This window comes from Sparus aurata, chromosome 12 (genome assembly GCF_900880675.1).
Source record: "Sparus aurata chromosome 12, fSpaAur1.1, whole genome shotgun sequence".
In the NCBI taxonomy this organism is placed as follows: domain Eukaryota; kingdom Metazoa; phylum Chordata; class Actinopteri; order Spariformes; family Sparidae; genus Sparus; species Sparus aurata.
The window spans coordinates 1598266-1621025 of record NC_044198.1 but is presented as its reverse complement, the minus strand read 5'-3'; the positions used below and the strand labels follow the sequence as shown (position 1 = coordinate 1621025).

The 22760-nt window shown below is 41.2% G+C and overlaps 1 protein-coding gene across 1 annotated transcript; it reads right to left on the bottom strand.

Moving 5' to 3' along the window:
* Nucleotides 1-8152: 8152 nt before the first annotated feature.
* Nucleotides 8153-13179, bottom strand: LOC115593026 (uncharacterized). Its single transcript, XM_030436340.1, has 11 exons — nt 12940-13179; nt 12247-12439; nt 11514-11790; nt 11247-11424; nt 11097-11149; nt 10793-10979; nt 10417-10665; nt 9979-10150; nt 9722-9870; nt 9468-9639; nt 8153-9336 (listed from the first exon to the last, which is right to left on the bottom strand). Exons 1-8 carry the CDS (start codon nt 13100-13102, stop codon nt 10059-10061), a joined length of 1392 nt encoding a protein of 463 aa, XP_030292200.1. The 5' UTR covers nt 13103-13179; the 3' UTR covers nt 8153-9336; nt 9468-9639; nt 9722-9870; nt 9979-10058.
* Nucleotides 13180-22760: the final 9581 nt, after the last annotated feature.

The following is a 22760-nucleotide window of genomic DNA, read 5'->3' as shown; positions in this document are numbered from 1 at the left end:
CCCCCTGGAAGATTGCTCATCTTGTGTGGCATTGTCGGATTCCTCCTCAGAACTGGACAGAAGTGTGTGCCTCGAAATGCACAAAATGTGGTGCATTATTATGTGAAATATTTAATTTAGTGATTAATTGTGTAAACCTGTGTTTCTAACTGAAACAAATATAGCATTCAGTTATGCTAGACTATAAACTATTCCCACCTGCTGGCCATGTGGTTAGTTAATTATCTTAGTTAATGAAAGTAGTTTAAATGGTTCAGCACTATTATGTCAAAAACTCTGGGGAAAAAAAAGAGACAAAAAATATAGTTCCTCTGCATGTGACATAATCAAACATCAACATCTAAATTTGACATGAAAATTCATTACTTGTGCCATGTGCCATGTTTTTATTCTAAATCAAGGCCAAGAATTGAGACACATTTTACAAACTTATCTGGCACTACATTCACTACCTCACTTACCACCTTCTACGTTTTCCTCTTCCCCTTTCCAAATCTGATTCGATCTGCAAATCTGAGTTCACCTCCGCTTTTGAAAGCTTTTGCCTCGCATCCGCATAGTTTGCTGCAAAACACATACACAAAATGTTACTAGTCTTTAAAAAAGTATAATTTGTTGGTACATAAATATCATCACTATTGTCACTCAAAAAACACTGGAACATTACCTGCTTTCCCTGAATTTCGCACTCTGAACTGTGGCCAGTCTGTGCTTGGAACAAGCTGTCCTTCACTGATTTGGTGATGTTGACTCGCCCTGGTGGCCAGTGGCAGCAGTCCTCCTCATGTCCTGTAAACCACGTGCAGGGTACAACGGCGGCACCTCCACCATCCACGTCCACCACTGCAAACAAAAGCATGCTGGAAAATACAAACATGCAGGCTAATGCAGCTGTGGCAATACCACATGCCCAGATTTGAATGGCAAGAGGACCATTTTTCTCTGCAATTCCTCCATGGATACAACATGTAAATCTTCAGATAACTTTGAGACAAAGTGAATTCCAAGGCATGCCAAGTCAATTGGGTAGTTGAAAAAAGAATGACAGTCTTCAAAGAAGTGAAACAGTGCTTTGACAGGCTCACAACGAGGAACAATAATATTTCTCAGAATGAGAATTCTTACTCCTACAGTAAAACAGTTGTCACCCTTAGAGCAAGAAATTAATCTCTGTCCATCATTGTACTGCCCATACTGTTGGCATGTTGCAAGTTCTTCAGTCACAGGTCCAGAGAGATGAGGCTGTATGAGGGGAGAGGAAGCAGACACTGTCCTCCGTTTTCCTGCCCTCTGCTTCTCATGGATGCGCCTGACAATTTGCTGCACAGGGTTTTGGGGCCTCCTTACCATCTTTTTAAGTTTGCCTAAAAATGTTTCAAATGGGAAACACGAAATGCTATCTAAATGACCAAAATTCCGTGTATCTTGAGCAAGGTGTAGCAAAGAATGTACATTATATCCAACAAATTCCATCCCATAAATAAGGCCAACATTTTTCACAAAAAGGTTCATAATATCTTCAGCATCACAGTTTTCAGTAGACAGATCTAGGCTAAGAGGAATTCGTACAGATACAGAAAGAAGCATAAAGTGTTTATACATTTTGTTAGAAATATTATTTACTAATACAACAGGACCTGTGTAGAGCAAAAATTGTTTCAACTCAGTTGCTTTCCACATGCTAATTTCTAGCAGAGACCTTGGTTTCCTTGCAAAATCCCTGGGCAAATATTCCCTGAGAGACACCATATACACTGAAATCACAGTCAAAAATTTAACAGACTGTCTGCATCTCAGAGGGCCCTTTAAACCAAAGATAAATGAGCTTGCGCATCACCCCCAAGCACACAAGGTGCATATAGTCAAGCACAAAGCCTGAAACTAACCCCACACCTAACTCATTGAGAGGCGAAACACCTAGTTGGTGCCCTTCATACACCATATTCCTAAATGCCTCATCAGTCCTATGTTCAGCAGATATCTCAGGAAAAGTCATCCTTCTATTTACATGTGTACCTTTTTGAGTGCAACGTTCACATGAATAATAGCCGGTGTGACCCTTGACACATTTCAGGAATGCACGCGCAGGTGCATCACAAATGAATGCATCTGGAGTAGCAACTTTGAAATGCACACCATTATACTGAATTCCCTCTTTTAAAACAGATTTCAAATCTTGTATGAATTCATTTAAATAATCTTGCAGGTTAGTAGGTTTAGCTGCCCCTGAGTACAAACCAATCGCAAACACATTTGAATTTGGGATCTCCTTAAAGGGACAGTGTGTAACGATTTAAGTAATTTATAACTCAAATCAACGTCTTCTTTCATAAGTAAGTTGTCATTGGTGTACAATTACCTCTGCCAACAATCTGACTTATCCTCCTGAGTGAAGAATTACCTATCTGAATATACATAGCACGGGCAAGCTCTATGGAGGCCGCCATGTCTCTCCGGTTTTAAAAAAGCTATGGACTGCAGAGAGAGACACAAAGCACTACGTGGTACTACATAGAAGGGCTCATCACTAACAATAACAATATCTAACTACATCTTTACCTCATTGCTTGAATCAGTAGAAATACTGTTGGGAAAGAGCCCATATTTTGAAAATGAGTTTCTTGTCCGTCAGGGCCACCGTAGCTTCTGGAACGTCTCCAACGTCTTCAGAACGGGAGGGGTGAGCAAAGGAGTGTTGCAATGTAGAACCTCACAGCTAGATGGTGCTAAATACTTGATATATTACACACTGTCCCTTTAATCTTGCCAAGAATGGGCCACACACTCACACCTGTGCTCCGAAATAGAGGCAGACCATCAACATTGACTCTGAGTGTAAGCACATCTTTCAGTTCTTGCAAATCAAAATTTTTCAACTCTGCCACAACTGAATTTGTAATGCCAAAATGGTAGTATGTCCCCCCTGCCACATTTTGAACATCACAGTTGCGGTCAGTGGACATCAGAGTTCTCGCGTCCAAAGGCACATTCAGTCCTTTTTGCCTCAGAAGCTTCAGAAGGGCTGTAAGTACAGTCTGTGAAATATTGTATTCTGCAGCCCACTCAGCAAGTCCACTGGTGTCATCTGGTGTCCCCGAATCTCCATCTGAATCTGCACAACCATCTGAGTCAAATAATTCTTGCATTCCAGTTTCCAAGTCATTGAATATGTCAGTGTCCATAGCATCCTAAAGAATGTCTATGGGTTCCTCCAACACATTGTCTCCCACATTGTGAGCACAGTTATCATGCACACATTCTCCATCCAGTGTAGAGTCTTCATGGGCAAATCCTAACTGAAATTCCAGTGACGGATTAATTTCAGTTTCTAGTGAAACCTGTTGAAAATGTTCAGCCACTTTAGCAGCTATCCTCCTTCTTTTCGTTCTTTCAGAACACTCCATTTCTTTCTAAAATGACAATATAGCCTAATCAAAATTATGATAAGATAAACTAAGTAAATAAATAAATAAGAAACAATAAACACAAAATACATTAATAATTACAATAAAATGTATGGTTCATTCTTTTATTATTCTGTTTAAATAACACAATCTGTAAAATATGCAAATGGGTCCGTTTCTCCGTCTTGAAACCATAATGGAAAACCGAAAATGAAAAAATGAGAGACAGCAACCATGTCAATATGGAAACGTATCTGCACCTTTACTCAAATGGCAATTAATATTGCTCTGTCTCTAATTTTTTTCCTTTTCAGTTTTTCCGTTATGGTTTTAAACGCACCCATTTGCTTGTTTTCCTGATGCTCCATACACAGATTGCCAACTTTCGAGCCTCCTAGGGGAAACACTGTTCGTGGGTAACAAAGGGTTTAGCCAATCACAGACCCCGCTGGTAGACATTGGGATTATGGGTCATGCAGTACCTATTTGTGACGGTCAAACCTATATTTGGATCAAAAACCTCCGGGAAAAAATGATACGAGCGTCAAGTGTCTGACAGTTGCGTAGTTCTAACATAATAAGGGAGTCTACATTGTCTACCTGATCCTGATACCTACTGACCCTGAGGCAACTCCAGAATGGATGAGTAGTAGTGCAAGATTACTTCTCATTTCCATGACAACCCCCGCCACATTTTCGTTAGTATGCGGCACTGTAGATGATCGTAAAAGTTCAGGTTTATGACTGCACACAGCAATTTGCAGTCAACATTGAAATCTGCCGCGAATTGTAAGAAATTGACGTGGGCCTTGCTTGGTAGTTGTCCCCATAGACGTACCCCCTGATTCTATGCTTTACATGTAAATGAAATGCTGTGAGCTATACAAATGCAAATCAGGGTAGCAGGGGGAGGTTTACCCCGGGTGACATTTTTCTAAAAGGTGTTAACTTCATTTTAAGAAAATCTCTGGTTTAAATAGATCAAGCTCAGTATAGCTTAATTATAGACTAAATTTTAGCGTGAATTGATTTATTTAATGAAAGTATGCTAATTAATCGTATGTCATTAGCAATGGCCAATGTTGCGTAAAAAAGATACACAAAATTATTATTTTTTTCTCTCCTGGGACGAAGTTAAAGATAAAACGCCAGTTGTTAAGAAGTTCAAATTTGCATGAAATATTTTGAGATAAGTAAGATATTAAAATGTATAAATAATTTCTGTTTAAAATGTGTGACTTTAAAATCAAATGTCATGGGTTCTGAATGTTTAAAAGAAGTTAAAGTAATTCTTTTTATGTGTGAGAGTTCATGACCTTTAAGAGTTTTACACTTCCAGGTTGACCAGAGCGTGAGTGACGAGGAAGAAGGAGCCGAGTGTTAAAGGAGAACTTCGGTCGATTTCAACATGCAGCTTTATCGCTCAAGCTACCCTTGACTAGCCAGTACCGAAAACGCGAACACTTTTGGTGCACCTCTTACAGAGCTCCTTGAACGGAGAGTTAGCATTGACAGCTAACAGCATGGGGTCAGAACTTTACACTGTGTTTTAAGCGTCTTAACATGCTCCAAATCTCACCCCAAAATGTATGCAACATCAGCAGACACCTTACAACACAGCACTGTAGCGTTTATGACTCACAATGAATAAAAAAGTGGTTAAAACAGTGTGTTTGTGCAAGGAGCTACATACCGTTTGTTGACATCCATGTGGTAGACCAAACTAGTCGATCCGTCAAGCTTGCGCTTACTCCCTCACTGGCAGCGACGGAAACTTGAATTTTGCAGACAGAAACGTATTCCAGCATTTTCGTTTTTCTGTTCATAACGTACATCATCATGTTACAGCCTGCCATGAGCCATTAGCCTTACAATAGCCTGTTATGAGTCTATTTGCTCTGCACCGAGAGCTAGCTTGTTTGCTCATGCTAATGGTTCTTGCAGGGAGCAGAGCAGAGAGTCCGTGATGATTGAAGCTGTTTCCGAAATAGTCACGATGGAGAGCTTGTCTGATGTCGAAGTGGAAGACATCGACGACGAACCTTTTGAATTCGACGGTAGTCCATGTTTGTTCGTATACAGATGAGGAGTTACTTGCACTAGAGAACGAGAGAGCGGAGAGAGAGGCGCAGAGAGGCGCAGAGAGCGGAACAGGCAGAGGACGGCTTCACGGCCAAGGACATCGGCGACCTGGTGGTGCTCTTGTGGATGTTGTGTCCAAATGGATACAGAAGAGGAAAGCCTATGCTGTAAGGAGTGGGACATCATACAGCCTACTGTGTCCCAGGATAGCGCACAGTGTGTCACCCCACTGCACAGAGTTCAAACGGAGTTTGCACGTCTATTTGAAGGACGACCAGCCACAACGGTGATGTTTTGGGGTCATAGAGCTTATATTCTTATATTTCTTCATTCTATTGCCACAATTGGGCATTGCACAAACTCGTACCATTTTCAGTAACTAGCGCTGCTTCGATCATCACAGACTCTCTGCTCTGCTCTCTGTAAGAACCATTAGCATGAGCAGACAAGCTAGCTCTCGGTGCAGAGCGAATAGACTCATAACAGGCTATTGTAAGGCTAATGGCTCATGACAGGCTGTAACATGAACATGTACATTATGAACAGAAAAACGAAAATGCCGGAATACGTTTCTGTATGCAAAATTCAAGTTTCCGCACGCTCGACGGATCGACTAGTTTGGTCTACGACACGGATGTCAACAACGGTATGTAGCTGCTTGCACAAACACACTGTTTAACCACTTTTTTATTCATTGTGAGTCATAAACACTACAGTGCTGTGTTCATAGGTGTCTGCTCATGCTGCATACCTTTTGGGGTGAGATTTGGAGCATGTTAAGACGCTTAAAACACAGTGTAAAGTTCTGACCCCATGCTGTTAGCTGTCAATGCTAACTCTCCGTTCATGGAGCCCTGTTAGGGGTGGACCAAAAGTGTTCGCGTTTTCGGTACTGGCTAGTCAAGGGTAGCTTGAGCGATAAAGCTGCATGTTGAAATCGACCAAAGTTCTCCTTTAATGGCGTCGAGCCGCTAACAGTGGTCTGTGTGTCGACAGTGTCGTGTTTTATCACTAAAGGACGGTAAACTGTTGTCAGGCGACGTGCTGTGAGTGTGTGAGTTGACTCTCCATCGCAGTCGAAGTGTTTGTGTTTCATTGGACATGAAGCAAGTTGGGCTAAGCTAGCAGGAGCTAAGCTAGCAGGAGCTAGGCTAGCGGCACGGCCATTTTCGAGAGGAGACCTGCAATGACGGGAGGAGCTTTGCCGGGTCGCCAGGGAGAGTGTCGCCAATGGAGGGCGCTTCGCTGCCGCAGAGGGACACGGGGGTTTATCGCTTCGAGCATTTTGTTTTCACAGACTAACCTCGCCTCATAACGAGGCCGTGACCTCCTATTTGCTCGGAACTATATCTGCAAGTTCAGATTTACACGATGCTGATAAAGACGCCATTGTGTGTAAGTAACTTTTACTGTTTTCTCCTTCCTTGTTTAATTTTACTGTGACTTTTTTTTTATTCGTACCACTCTCATTTAATTTTTTTCCACCTGCCTGTAAGACATAACGAGACAGTACGCAGGAGCTTCAGGTACAAACAACCAGATCTTGCATCGCAGGCTGAAGCTGTGAACAGTTCAGCTCGGAGTCGATCGAGAACCAAGAGGGTAAGATCAAGGGCATAAGTTTGGTCTCAGCTTGGGTAGGGACAAATCCAACATTTATTTTCAAAATAACCAGCATGATGATGAGATTCATAGGTTACAACTGCAAGGCATCCTAAAACAAAGAACTGCAATGCTCAAGCCATCTTTATTCCAAGCAAAATTGCTAACTGACATCGTCAATCAGTTAGCTACTAGCTTACATTCACTACACTAACACCTTAATAACACTTTTCATTTCCTAACTAATGTTAGGCTAGGAGCTTCCTTGTTCTGTCTTTTGCAGTGAGGGGGAGATTATTTTAAGCCATATATACAAAAGGTTGATAGAGAAATCTTTGCCAAATAATCACAAACTCACTACAGGGACCAATATATATGAAGTAAAAACAGTAAAGGGAGGGAGAAGATCAAATGAACTATGTATGTGCTTTCTATCAACTTTTATGATTGAAATGTCATCTATAGGCCTACTGGATGAAATTCAACTTGATTGCCAAGAGTTGCATGCTGGGCAATTTGTGTAATTGGCATTAGGGTTGCACGATTCTGGAAAAAATGTGAATCACAATTTTTTTGCTTAGAATTGAGATCACGATTCTCTGGCACAATTTTTTTCACAAAATATTTATTGCAGTGATGAACTTGAACAAAACAAAAAAAAAACATTGTAGTATGGCAGAGACATACTACTATGCCTCTGCCAAAGCAATGTTTTTTTTGTTTTGTTCAAGTTCAATCATTGGATGAGAAATGATTTATACAAAAGTAAAAAAAAAAAAAAAGTCTCCAAGATGAGAGGGCATCCTTTAATACTTAATGTTGTAAAGTGTTTATTGGGGACGTATCTTTGGCTAGGTGATAGGTGATAGCTGCTGTGATTGGCTTTCTCAAACGGAGGCATAATATTCTTCCTTTTCCAAAAGCCGCCTAAGAGGTAGGCGTGACGTGAAGCCCGAAGTTGGGCTGTGAACAGTTGACAACAAATTTGTCTTCAAAATAAAAGCTTTAGTTTAGAGTTTAGAACTGGGTTCTTAGCGGGGGGCTTTTAATTTGAAAATAGCGACCGTTCCTAGCTTGTGGCTACAACAACAAGCTAACACAGGGGTTCTCAACCTTTTGCAAGCTGGGCCCCCCCAAAGCTGGTTCATTGCAGTTGGGTACTTGGGCCGGCATATCAGGGTTGTCATCCCATCTTGTGCCGTCACCCGCATCAGGCAGGAGTTCCCTGAAAACGAGGGAAACTACACAGGGTTCCAACTCCCCCCCCCTTGATTAATTTTTTTTCAATGCCATCTGTCAACTCTCCCCACTTGTTAAAAATCTTCTTTGAACTCTACAATGTCCATGGCTGTCAATTTTAAACATACTTTTCAGTGCAATCCAACAAGTTTCAATACAGTTTCCTTGCGAAGGTACATGAACCTCACATTTAGAAAATCTATGAGATGTACAGTAGTGTTCAGAGCATTCAAAATAATAAAATACGTATAACTTCACAAGAAGTGCTCATATTGTAAACACAGGTGCCCATCACCTCAAAAACATTTTCATAAAGTGCACAATTGTTACGGCCCCAGGCTGCAGCTTCTTCTCCGCTCCGCTCCTGTGTTTCTCTCCTCCACTCCAGTACTGTTACCTGTCCAGGTGTTCCTGCTCTGCTCCTGATCAGAGTGGTCTGGATAAGCCTATCACCGCGCAGGGCTGTGGGCGGAGTTTCTGCTTTAAGAGTGGATCAGTACCTGGCTCTCGAGGTTAAACTGTGTATTAGATTCCACTAGGCCAGTGGTTCTCAAACTTTTTCGGTCATTAGTGGTATCATGATTGATTTTGGGGAAATGTGTTACTACCCTGTTCTATCCTTACACTTTAGGCTACGTTGAGACACTGATGGCGCTTCTCTTCCACAATGAGACAGACAGACAGGGGAAAGTTTTTTCTTAGACTTATGAAATTATGACGTGACCTACCCCCACCCTCCCCAAGGTGGGGCTTGAAAATCTCCCCTTGTCCAATGTGGGGAATGACCGAAAAAGTTTGAGAACCACTGGCCTAGTGGAATCTAATACACAGTTTAACCTCGAGTGTATGCAATAGCTGTCACACACTGTATGATGCATTCAATCTAACAACTTCCGCTATAGTTTCCTTGTGGGGGTACATTAACTACAATGAACCTCACAGTTAGCAAATCTACATAAGATGCATAATGTTGTTCAGAGCTCCATGTGTGTCAGGAAGTCATTGGTGCCTGTAAAAAAAAAAAAAAAAAAAAGCTAAAGCAAATGATGGTAATAGAACTGGCAAAAATAATTACATAAACATCAATAACCAAAATGTATTCTTACAACATACTATTATATGTAGTGAGCCAAAACTCACATGTTCTTGAAGAACCGTGACTTGTGCCTGGCCACTGCCTCCCTCTTGTCAGGTCTGGTGTACTGGGAACAAAGTTTCTCTGGCACAAGGACTGTGTCCAGAAAGTCCTGGTATGCACCCGGGTCTTTCACCACATTGTTGAAGAGAAGCTCCATCAGTGTCTCAACGTACCCTAAGTGTAAGAATAGAACAGGGTAGTAAGACATTTCTCCAAAATCAATCATGATGCCACTATTAGTCTAATAACAAATTACCTGACGTAGGATGACCCCGTATGGGTCGCACAGTAAAGTCCCCATGTTTGTATTTCGGGTAGACAATGGAATACCGTAGTTCTCCAGCTGTGGTGGATGCATGAACTCTCTGGGCATTTTCATTATAGTGCATCGCTGTCAGCTGGAGTCTAGTAAGAAACACATATTTACATGGTCAGCAAAAACCTAATATGATTTAAAAAAACAAACAAGAAAATGGTTATTCCATGTTAAAGATTGTATTCTTCACTGTATACCTGCACAGCATCCCTGTGAAGGAGAACACCACATTTTTGGGAGCAAACTTCAGGATCAGACTGTGGAAGGATTCGATTGCTTAAGTGTGGTGTTGTGGGCTGATCTTCTCCATATCCTTCAACAGTCTGGGGGCCAACAGAACTGCTGTCAGTTGCTCACATGCTGCTGTACCTACACACAGTATTAATGTTATAAAATTCAACTAATTTGGGGACAATGAGTAATTGTAAAAATGATTGATAAACATGAGTCAGCAATCTCATAACACTGGGCTTTATCTTAAATCTGATGTGAATCAGGGCATAGTGTTGCATCACTATGCCCTGCTAGATTCAAAATTGTTTAGTTGACATTTTCACAACCATCACCCATTTATGGGTGACTGAATAGCATTATTGTAATGTATATTGGTTAGTGTTGCCTATTACCACACTTACTTGGCTTGAGCCAGTGCCGTGCCTGCTCCTCAACAAGAGGCTGGTGGAGACAACTGGGGAGGAGTGGATTCTCGTGTGTGTGCACATTTTGCAGATGGTTGGCAATTGAGGCCCATTTGGCCACAACCTCCTGCCCTGATGCAGAGGTGGACGCTGACCAGTAGAGGTGGTTGACAACACTCTTCCTCCATGGGCCCACCTCCTGGGTTCTTCTCATCTTGGCCATGGCATCAATTTTTTTCCCAATCCCTGAGCAAAAGACATGCAGATTTCCCTTTGGATAAATAGAGTAATCTTGAATCTTGCAAACTGTTTTGTAAAAAATAAAATTGCATAATTTTTTTATTGTTTCTTTTTTTTCAATTCAAACACTTACCCTTTCCCATATGCCAAGGGTCAAAGTAGTGGCTGATCCCAGGTCTTTGCTCCCGCAAGAACTTTTGTACCCCTGTATGTCGGTCGGTAACAACGGCTTTGACCACTACTCCTTTGTCCTCCAAGAATGACAGACTTCGTTCAAAGCCCTCCTTCTCCATCCGAACACTGTTTCCCACTTCGTTGCTCTGTTGATACAACACACAAAATAGACACATGCTCTGAAGAGATAGACTAATATGAATATGAATGAACAGTTTTTCAGTCTATCAGTGTTTTACCTGGACTAGCTAAATATCAATGACCTTGTTTAATGTGAGGTCCATCATTGTGTAGCTCCCGTACTTTGCAGAATGTCCTAACATATTTGAAAAAAAACAATATATATTTTTCAGTATGTCTTGATTGACAATGTTGTCATATTTACACAGTTAAGTACTCAAGTAAATTTTCACCTGGCGAGTCAGCGCGCATGTCACCACCCAGTGTCACATCCCCACCAGCTAAGGAGTCTCTGATTAGGTGTTCCTGGTTCTGTTTCCACTGCCAGTAGATGGTAGGGAAAAGGAGTTTTGACTGGTGTTTGTGGAACGTTGTTTCTGAGATGCCCTGGATCTTGAAAGCATCCATGAACTACAAGAAAAAAACAACATGAGGTGATGAAATACTTGTAATCAAGTAATGTAAACGTACCTGTCATTAAAAATTTGTTCCTGTCTCACCTTTGAAATTTGAACAAATGATGAACCTGTGAACAGGACTGCTGCACACAGCTGAAGATTCCCAGCTGGTATATTATTCACCATTGGCTGGCTGGACCACTGGTGAACATAGTCACAATGTGAACAGCTCTGCTTTACTTGCAGAAGTGTCCCAATGACATTCTTTGTGATCTCACAGCTCCGGGTGCACACTGGACATCTTTTGAACAGCTCCATCAATTTGTCTTCATGGACAATGTACTTGGTCACTGCATAGGGTGCCATGTCATCAGAATTACTAAGTAGAAGAGAAAAAATATGAGTAGTAAAAGACTGTATTATTATTGGAGTAAATATTCATACAACTTTAACAAAACGCTGGTTAATTACACAACACGTGATCCAAAAGTAGAAGTTATGTTGAGGAATAGCATGTACAGACATTTTAAATTTTGCCTTATTGTATCTCAGGCATTATTCAAAGGTAGGTATGAATGGATAATATGTAGTATTATATGTTGACAAAAGCAACTTCAGCATAGAAGTTTAATACTCATTAACATAACTGCTGACGTAGTTGAATGCAGTGCAATTCAATAACATGAAAATAAGAATATATTTGATGCAAACACGAGGAAACTGTTGCTCAGTCGAAACATGCTCAGTTGTCTTGGAAATATACAAGACACCATGTCTATACAGCATAATTCTATATAATAGAAACAGCAGTAGTCTTGTGAACTAAATCCTTTACCTTGTATGGTTCATGGTGCTGTTGGTGACATCAAGCTGGTAGCTGGAGTCATCAGTTGACACCTCATACCTTGTCCTTTTGTGTGGCGTGGAGCTTGCCACTGGAACCTCTGGAATGGCTACAGCCTCAGGATCAGCCACCAACATGCCAGTGTCACAAGACACACTCCTGTTAGGCGGTCGGGCCTGAGTAGCTGTGCACAAAGAAATGATTCCGCAGTAAGGTTTATATCCACTGAGCACAAAGCTAAAGCAAAATGTAAAAGCAAAAGCTGACGTAATACTAAGGCAGGCAGGATTCGTTTATGATGAAAATAATTATTCGTTGCAGCCCGGACAAATCAAGCCTGACACACAGCCGTATTTAGACAGAGAGTGTCCTTATTTGTTTACAGCTACTGCAACTGTTATTTGTTCGAATAAAAGACAGGGTTTAAAATCACTTTTATAAGAAATTAATTTACTCTGAGGCACTCTCCCTCTGTCTATCATAGTCCTCCGCCGTTCAAATAAACAGAAGCACATGGCTAATTATTATGCAGAATGGCGTGGTCAGAGCTAATCTGACAGATCTCACGAAAAAAAAAAATCACAAGGAAGCGCCATCAAGCGCCGTAGACTTAGCATGAATCCTGTCCCACAGCCACCCAAGAGCATTAGCGTTATATAAAGTGCAGTCTTTATTATGACTCACCCTTGCTTCTCCTCGGAGGCTTTATGTTAGCCTGTCCAGCAGCATGTTTTGTGCTGACTGGTTCCGTTTGGCACCCGATCTCCCTGGTCTCTTTTGGCTGAAATATAACAAAATTGTGCTTCACAAATCTAGTTTTGGCTAACGTTACAACGTTTTTTGCCATATTCACTCAAACCAAACTTTTAGGTTACGGCCAGGCCCGGCTATACAGCACTCAAACTGACCGACTGAATAAATGTATTTAGACTTAGCAGTTACAAGACACGTTAGCTATGTCATGTCACTAGCATTACGGTGGCTATATTTATTTTGTACTCACCTCAATATGTCGGACAGTTGTTGGCAGCAGCATCAGCTGCTGTAATGTCGGTCCGGCTGTCGGCACCGGGACAGCAGCGTTCGGCACCGCATTGCTTTTCAGCATGAGCACGGTACTGGAACCCATGTTCACCGCCGTCAGATTGGAGAAGCACTCCGGGGAAAAATGACCATTGCAAACTCCGGCTCTAGGCGGGAGATCACGGTCCGGTAGGCGCAATGCGCGCAGCCACTGCCACCTAATTTCTGGGTCAGCGGGAAACCGATGCAGCCCTGAGATGTTCTTGCAACCGGGAAAACTACACTGCCGACCCATGGTGGCCACTGGCTCACAAATACTAAGACAAGCTAAAGCTAACCTACACCCTAACAAACGAACGGACTAGCTAACGAGTAACTACTAGAATACAAAAAACTAAACAAGCTAACTAATCTAAAATTGCTAAATAAGTACTAAATACTATAAACTAACACACGTAATAACTAAAATCTCCCAAAAACAATCTATGCTATGCTAACTACCTACTCAATAATCACTATACCTCTCTATTCGCAATTCTCTCAATCCAACCTACTCGCCACAGATTCCAGATCGGCAGGTGCTAGTTTTTATAGGAGGGGGCGGTGTTAACCGTGGTGGACCGTTACCAAAGCTGACTCCAAAACGTAATCTGCCTCCATATCAGCCAATAGGAAAATTCGACTGTAATAACCGGGTTTCAACCCATAGAGGGCAGTCACACTTGCATTTTTACTACAAAATACACCAAATTGAAATACTTAGACTAAAATGTCAAGAGTTGGACCAGAATCACTCAGCAACACTACTTCATACTCAAATACATTGGTTTTCAGCAGAAAAAAGTGGTTTGGGGGTTTAGTTGCTCTTTAACTGCAGGCGGGCTTCCTCCACTGAATCAAGTGTTGTAAAGGCGCTTTACCACAGATTGAGGGAGGAGGCAGCGGCAGTGCTGCGTTTGGGGGCGCTTCAAAAAATCAGAGAGGAAACAGGAACATTTGTTTGTGATTCAGCTCGAGATACAAAATGCTTCAGAATCGCTATGTGTAGAAATGAGATCATGTGTGTGAATCAAGATCGCGATTTTTTAACGATTTTTTGTGCAGCCCTAATTGGCATAATGAGCTAATTAAGGGGAGACACTACAGGTGAAGAATAGGGACAATTTTTTAACTACTATATATCACCATGAAATTTGTTCAGTTGATTACTGACATTAAGACAATTATTTTTTGTATACTGAGTTTTCTGAAATTGTATGTTTGAATATGCAAATGATGCATTATCTAATTAAATATGTGCTAATTTGTATACATTTCCAGAGCATAAATCTAAACACTGGGTAAAGCCAGGTTCAACATTCTTGTTTCATTTTTTTTTTTAACTCTCTTTATAGATTTTCCTCATTTTTGACATAAAACATATCAGACAATACAGACACCATACACATTTACACATACACGTTTACATAAAAAAGTCATTTAAGTTGTATTAACTTATGTATCTCAAAATGAAAAATAGACAGATGAAGGGGGTTATTAAGGACAGGAATAAAATTGAATAAATAAAATCAAATAATAAATAAATAAATAAATAAAAGTTCTTCCTTCTATTAAAAGCACTTCTATAACTTGCCCTCAGAATATGTGTTGTGGTTGAAATAATCAATAAACGGTTGCCAAATTCTATAGAACTTACTTTCCTGATTTTTCAGTAGGAATCCAATCTTCTCCAGCTCTAAATGTCTCATAACATCTGTCATAAGATATGATGGATTATTCTGAATAACAAAACTCCTTATCTGTAAATATTTATAAAACTGTGACCTTGGAATATTGTAGTTTTCCTAAGTTCTCCTTGTATAGACCTGCAAAAGTTTTGGTAATGTTAATACCTAAATACTTAAACTGAGTTGAGATCCTAAAGGGTAATTTGTCAAAGAGTTGTTGGTCTTTTATGGTCTTTATTGGGAATAATATACTTTTGCTAATATTTATTTTATATCCCGATAGTTGTAATTAATTAATTGTAATTTGTTCAAAATTGAGATTATTGCAGGGACTGATTTAGAAGGGTCCGAGATGTATATTAATAAATCATTGGCGAACAGTGAGACCTTGTGCTCCTTGCCTCCTCGATGAATCCCACTGTATTCTTTTGAAGCTCGCAAAGAGGCTGCAAGAGGTTCTATTGCCAGTGCAAAAAGCAGCAGAGATAGTGAACATCCCTGTCTAGTGGAATGTGTTAACCTGAAGTACTCCGATCTAATCTTATTTGTCTGTACTGAAGCCATTGGAGGTGCATAAAGGAGCCTGATCCAAGAAATATACTTTGGGCCAAAACCAAACCTTGACAGAGATAACCCCACTTGACCCTGTCAAAGGCCTTCTCTGCATCCAGTGATAATAATATTTCAGAGAGTGAGTTGGAGTTAGATGTATATTTAACATTGAACAGTCTGCGGATATTATGGGACAATTGCCTGTTTTAAATAAAACCTGTTTAAACTACGTGAATTATTGTTGGGAGTACATTTTCTAGTCTAATCGCCAATATTTTAGCTAGAATTTTGGTGTCTATATCCAGTAGACTCACTGGTCTGTAAGATTCTGCGTCCAGTGGGTCTTTCCCTTTTGTTATGTATTAGAGAGATTGTTGCCTGATAAAATGTTGTTGGAAGAGACCCTGTCTCAGATGATTGATTAAAAACTTTCAAGAGAAGAGGTGCAACCACCGTGACAAAAGTCTTATAAAATTCAGGTGTATACCCATCTGGGCCTGGTGCTTTCGAGCTTTGTAAGCTGCGTATCGCTGAGGCAACCTCCTCTAGAGTTAGAGGCTCCTCCAACAAACACCCATCCTCCTGACAGATGGAAGGAATCTCCAAGTTATCAAAAAACTCTTGTATAGTTACAGAATTAACTGCTGTTTCTGTTGTATATAGTTTAGAATAAAATTGTTTGAATTCTTGATTTATTTCTGATTGGTCTTTTGTTGTATTTCCAGAACCAGTGCAAATTTCAGTTATATGCCTTGATGCCTCAGATATTCTTATCTGATGAGCCAGTTGCCTTCCTATCTTCTGCCCATGTTCATAATATTTATGCCTGGAACGATTTATTAATTTAGTTGTCTGAGCTGTGGATAAGAGATTGAACTCGGTTTGCAGACCAACTGAGCCGAGTAGGAAATAATCTGTCCTTGAACATATGCTTTTAGGGCCTCCCATAAAATACTTTTAGAGACATCTGGAGTCTCGTTGGTTTGCATATATAGGCCTAAAGCAATCTGGGATCTGATAAGCTCTACATGGGTTTCGCTAGCTAGTAAACCGTTATCCATACACCACGTTTTAGCTGAATATCTACAGGGAAAGTTTAGTTGCAATCTTAGTGGGGCATGGTCTGATAAAACAATGGCTTCATAATCTATATATTTTACCAGTGTAAGTAGTTTCGAGTCTATGAAAAAGAAGTCAATCCTGGGGAAGGATTTGTGTGGCTGAGAGAAAAATTAATATTTTCGTTGGTCCTGGTTCATATATCTCCATTCATCTATTACATTAACTGACTTTAAAAAATGTTGTTACAGTTTCGCTGACTTAGACAAAGATTGTTGTTTGTTCGATGATCTATCAAGCACTGGATCCATTACAAAGTTAAAATCGCCCGCTAGAATCAGGTTGTGGGTGTGAAGATTGGGTAAGGAAGCTAGCACTGAGCTTATAAACTTCTCATCATCAAAGTTGGGAGCATAAACGTTCGCTAGAATTATTGAAGTGTTATACATTTCCCCAGTTACTATTACATATCTGCCATTTGAGTCAGAGATTATATCTGATGTAATAAAGGGAATTTTTTTATTGTTTATAATAGCAGTCCCACTAAAGCTAGAGTGAAACACATGTCCCACCCAGTTCCTATGTAATTGTTTAAGTGCGTGGTTTTTGAGATGCGTTTTTTGTAAGAAGGCTATATCGGCTCCCAATCTCTGCAGACGTGCTAGTACATTGCCACGTTTCACAGCTCGATTCAACCATTTGCAGTTCCAGGCAATTAGCTTCACCACACCTTCCTCATTATTCATGAAGGATCTCTTTGGGTTCCTATCAATGGTCTAATCTGGAAAAGATTATGATGGCAACATAGATGGTCCTGCATCCACGCAGAGGAAAGAAAGAAACAGAAAAGGACAAAAGCAAACAAACAAAAAACCACAAGACGTGTACGTGTAGTGACTTCTAACAATCTCACATCATCTAAACTTCCGAACTTTACATCTACCCAACCCACCCCCCGACCCTTCCCAAACAAGTGGTGGGGGGAAAAAATGCTTATTGAAGTCCAAATGCACCTTGCCATTTAACACACCTCAAGAGAGGGAGAGAAAAGAAAAGAAAAAAAGAAGACTTGGTCTCTAAGCTCCATTTAAATACATTTCTGTTTTAAACCTCCAAACTCTAGTTTTTGTTTTACTTAACACAAAAGAGGAGCAAATAACACTACTAACAAAAATAGATCTGTTAGTGAGGTGACTCATATTCATCTCTCAAATGACCTTATAGTTTGTGTTATTGGTTGTCCACCTCGTTACATTATATCATAGGTTTAAGAATGTGGGGACAGCCTTCCATTCCGACACCTCTCCATTGCGAAACCCCTCCATTCCGAAACACCCCCACTCCGAAACACCGCTGTTCTGGCCCTCCCCCCAAAACACCACTTTTCCGAAATTAAACACCGCTATCCGTGGTGCTAAAATCCCCACTTCCACCCGCACTCGCATAATTCTGAAGTGGGTTAAGGTTAGGGTTAGTTCGGAGTGAGGGGGTTTCGGAATGGAGGGGTTTCCCCAATAGCCTTTTCGGAATAGCGGGATCTTTGAAAAAAAGGGAAACCCCGCCTTTACGATGAATTGAAGTCTATGTTCGGAACAGTGGGGTTTCGGAAAGGCGGGGTGTAACCTAAGAATGTATACATCCACAGCCTAAGCAGAAAGCTGACACACAGGGATGTGCAGTGTTGATAACAGAAAGAGATGAAAGGGAAAAGAAAAATATTTAATAAATCAAATATAAAATATAAAATCAGTTACTTAGAGTATTTCCGTATAAATCCTGAGTCATTCACAATAGTTATATTGATACCACAAGTTTTAACATAAGGGATATCAAACTCAGATCTCTACTATTACTTGCGTTCATAGAAGTCAGTCCACTTTCGCGATCTTCTGGTTGTGGAAATCCTCAGCAGCCTCCGGGGAATCAAAGGAGTGTTTAATCCCGCAAAACTGATAGCGAGCCTGGCTGGGTAGAACAAGCTGTACGTGAGGTTGGCCTCCCGGAGTTTTCTTTTCACTGGATTGAAAGCGGCACGCTGTCTGCTGACCTCCGGGCTCATGTCTGGAAAGATGTACACCTGGTCTCCTTTGTTTGTCAGTCATCCTTTAGTTTTGCGAAGATCCAGTATCTTCTGTCTGTCCGTGTAATAGTGAAAGCAGATGAGAATGGCCCGGGGTCTCTCTCCGTTGGTCGGCTGCGGGGTAAGTGTGCAGTGAGCCCGATCTATAACCACCGGGGAGCTGAAGTTGTCAGCTCTGAGCACAGTGGGGAAGAAATCCGCGAGGAATTTGATCATGTTGCCTCCTTTGGCTCCCTCTGTAATGCCGACCAGCCGTAGATTTTGTCTCCTGCTTCTGCTTTCTAGATCCTGGCATTTGTCCTGCAGTTTCTTACATTCCTTACTGATTAATTGCTGTGACTTCTCCAGTGCAGTTACTCTGTCCATCGTTTCACCGAGCGTGGTTCCCATCTCTTTATATCCGTGAGCTGTCTCAGCCTGTTCCAAGCGGAGTCCTGCTGGCTCGCCTGCTAGCTCGTCTCGTATGGCCCGTATGTTGGCTTTTGTTTCTTTGTGGAGAGAAACAATGTCCGTTTCTTTAAACGATGTCGCGATCTCAGCTTTCTTCTGGACCAGCACGTTTCTCTGGATATCTGTAACTCCTCTCGAAGCATCCGCAGGGAAAGCGTGGTCTCGGGCGTGGTATCAGGTGTTTTCTCCTGTGTATTCACTGCTGCGCTGTCGGCCATTTTTGGGCTGCCTCGTGTGAATGGAGTTATCGTTTGCTGTACCTGCTTTCCTTGCTGATTTGTTCTGCGTGAGCTCTTTCTCATATCAAGAGTTGTGTTATTATTTTCTTGTTTTTTGGAGGTTTATGCTCAATGAGTGTTTATATGTCGGAGCTCTCCTCCTCTGCTGCCTACTCCATCAAGCAGAAACCTGAAGTCCCCAAAATTCTTGTTTCATTTTGTTGACATATTATAGCCAAAGGTTTTTACCGAGGGAATTTTGGATATCTCTTTTTATCACTCCATAAATCAGAAAATCCTGTCAACAGCCATAAAAAAACTATTTTCGCTCTGTTTTTAGGAATAAAATGTTATATAAATTAGACTACAAATGATATATGAACAAACCCCTATGTCGATGTCTTCATAATATAGATAGGAAATAAACTGTAAAGTTTGGGGTATATGAGTGCTACTGAAGTGGAGATTTTTGTCTCAGAGTATGAGAAAAAACTCATTTTGAGAAAACAGCCTTTAAAGATATGTATTGTATATTATTAGTATTATATTGTGTATATATTGTATTTTTCAGGCGTATTAATAGATGTGTCCATACGCAGTGCATCGCGCAGTACTGATTGTCTTTTTCAGGGCGATTTTGAATTGTAGTGCAACGCACCACAGACGTCTGCAAAACGGACTGAATTCAGACAGAATGCCGCCAGTTACCTACAGCTCCGAGGCGGCAAACAGACACTTCACGGTGCTGTAGGATTTTGGCTTCTCGTGAGCTTCCCGTTTGTTGTGTGGGCAGATCTCCTACACTTTGTACATGCTGTGTGTTTGCGTTTGCGCTAATAAATCTCTTTCTTTGAATAAACCGCACCTTCCTGACAAATTTTCCTTTCCTCAATAAATTAATTCATGTCTTTGATGATATGTGTGTGTGTGTGTGTGTGTGTATATATATGTATATATATATATATATATATATATATATATATATAAATATATATATATCAAATGACCAAGGGTGACCAATAGTGACAGATCTGCCAGCCAATCACAAGTGTTTTTTCTTGTTTAAAAGTAGTGGTTTCGGAGGGGGCGTGACCTGAGACGCGAAGATGTAGGACGTGTTTCTCGGTCGCTCCTCGGGAATGTGATTTTTATATAGTTTTACTATAATTTTAAGTTTGTCCACTGCCTGCAACTTTAAGGTGACCGAGCTGTTTTTGGGAGCCCTGCATTTTGAGAGTCAAAACCGTGTTAATGTCGAGCTCTCGAGCGAAAAATAAGCCTGGTAAGTCCTTGCGAAACAGGCCGCATCTCCAGCCCTCGGAGCCCGAGTCACCTGAGAGGCCCGGTGCTAATGAGGAGATGCTACGCAGCATTAAGGTGATGATGGACGACCAACGAACTGAAATTGTGGCAAGATTCGAGTTAATAATATTGGAGCTGGTTAAAAAGGAGGTGGCGTCCGCTCTTAAACCGCTGCAAGAAAAAGTCTCCGTGCAAAGTGGAACTATTAGCGACTTGGAGCGCTCGGCTAATGAGCACTCGGACCAGCTAACTAGCATGCAGGTAAATATAGCCAAGCTATCTGCCACGGTGGAGTCTCTGAGTAAGAAATGTGAAGATTTGGAAGCATGCTCTAGATGGCATAATATTTGACTGGTGGGCCTGCCAGGGGGATCCGAGGGTCCCCAACCTACAGAGTTTACTGCCAAACTTTTAATGGACTTGTTGGGACTCGACGACAAACCCGGACTCGACAGGGCCCACCGCACATTGCGTGCTAAACCAAAAGAGGGAGAGCCACCGCGCCCGATGGTCATCAGGGTGACACAATTTCAAGTAAGGAATGCTATTCTGCGCCGCGCTGGACGGAGCTCTCCTCTGCTGCACAATGGGAAGAGGGTATACATTTTCCCGGACTTTACACCGACTGTGGCCAAGCGGAGGGCGGCTTTCGTCCAAGTGAAGAAGGAGCTCCACGCCTGTACCTACGTTAAATTCGGCCTCCGGTACCCAGCTACTCTACACATCACCATGTCCAGCGGCCAGACCTACAGATTTGAAGACCCAAACCAGGCCCTGGAGTTCGTCAACAAGAGACTGAAAAATCCGGCCCCGGAGAGTGACTTCTGGAATACATAAACGCTCGTTGGATCTGTTTGTATTTCTGCGGCAGCAGGCTGAATATCCAGCAGGTAACACCCATGTTATGCTGTGCCGCTGTGGACTTGTCTACAGACTGAATACAGTATTGACTGTGTACTGACTGTAAGTCTCATTGCTCCAGTTAGAGCATATTGGTGCTATTTTTCTACTTATTATTTTTTATTTCTCTCAGTCAGTCTCTATTTAAGAGGACATTTTTGGCTCTGGAGAATGTTGTGCCTTTGAACCTGTTTTTTTTTTTTTTTTTTTTTTTTATGGCACCTTTTTCAGTTTATCATTTTTTTTTATTTTGGGACAGCCCATATGCACTTTCCCCGAGGTCGTTTAGTAGTATGGTTAAGCTGCTGGTAACTACAGGTTTTCTTTCAAGGTGGGGTAAGGTAGCACACATCACTGTTTGGATGCTTCTGCTAGGTGAGGAGAAAGGTGGGATGTTCTGTTGTATGTTGGGGCGATTGTTCGTTTGTGTAGTTTTAGGGGTAATGGGTCGGCACCTTTCCTACTTTTCCAGATGTATACTCCACACATGTATATTGCTTTTTCTCTTGCTGTTTTTGTTTTTTATATACTGAATTTTCTGTCTTTAAATGACACAGGTTAAGAGATCAATATCCAGTGTGGGTGGGGATGTTTGGTTTGTGAATTTAAACTGTAAGGGCCTAAATAATCCAATCAAGTGCAGCAAGGTGTTGCACTACTTACACCACCTCGATGCTCATATAATTTAGTTGCAGGAAACTCACTTAAAAGAGATAGTGTTAGACTGAAGAAGAGCTGGGTCGGGAAAATATTCCATTCCTCATTTTCCAGTAAGTCAAGAGGTGTTGCTATTCTTTTACACAGAGATATCCCTTTTGTTCATGTTAAGACCATTTCTGATTCAGCTGGCAGGTTTATAGCGGTCATGGGACACATTTTTGATGTAAAGGTGACTCTTGCTAATGTCTACGCTCCCAACTGGGATGATGAGTCCTTTTTTAAACAGGTTTTCTCAATGCTACCGTATCTGTCCATGTATGATCTAATCTTAGGAGGGGACTTTAACTGTTGGATTAATCCTTCCTTAGATCGCTCTTCTCCAACCTCGGCTGTTCAATCCAAGTCAACCAAAGTGATTCAAGCCTTCATGAAGGAGTTTAACGTTGTTGACCCTTGGCGGTTTTTTAATCCGGACAAAAGGGAATACTCATTTTTCTTGCATATACACCGTACCTATACACAAATTGATTTTTT

Coding starts and splice junctions, on each gene's coding strand:
- LOC115593026 (XM_030436340.1), bottom strand. CDS start 13,102: ATGGCAAAAAACGTTGTAACGTTAGCCAAAACTAGATTTGTGAAGCAC. Junction 11,791..12,246: donor AGCACCATGAACCATACAAG/GTAAAGGATTTA, acceptor TCTTCTACTTAG/TAATTCTGATGACATGGCAC. Junction 10,980..11,096: donor TGGACCTCACATTAAACAAG/GTCATTGATATT, acceptor TTGTATCAACAG/AGCAACGAAGTGGGAAACAG.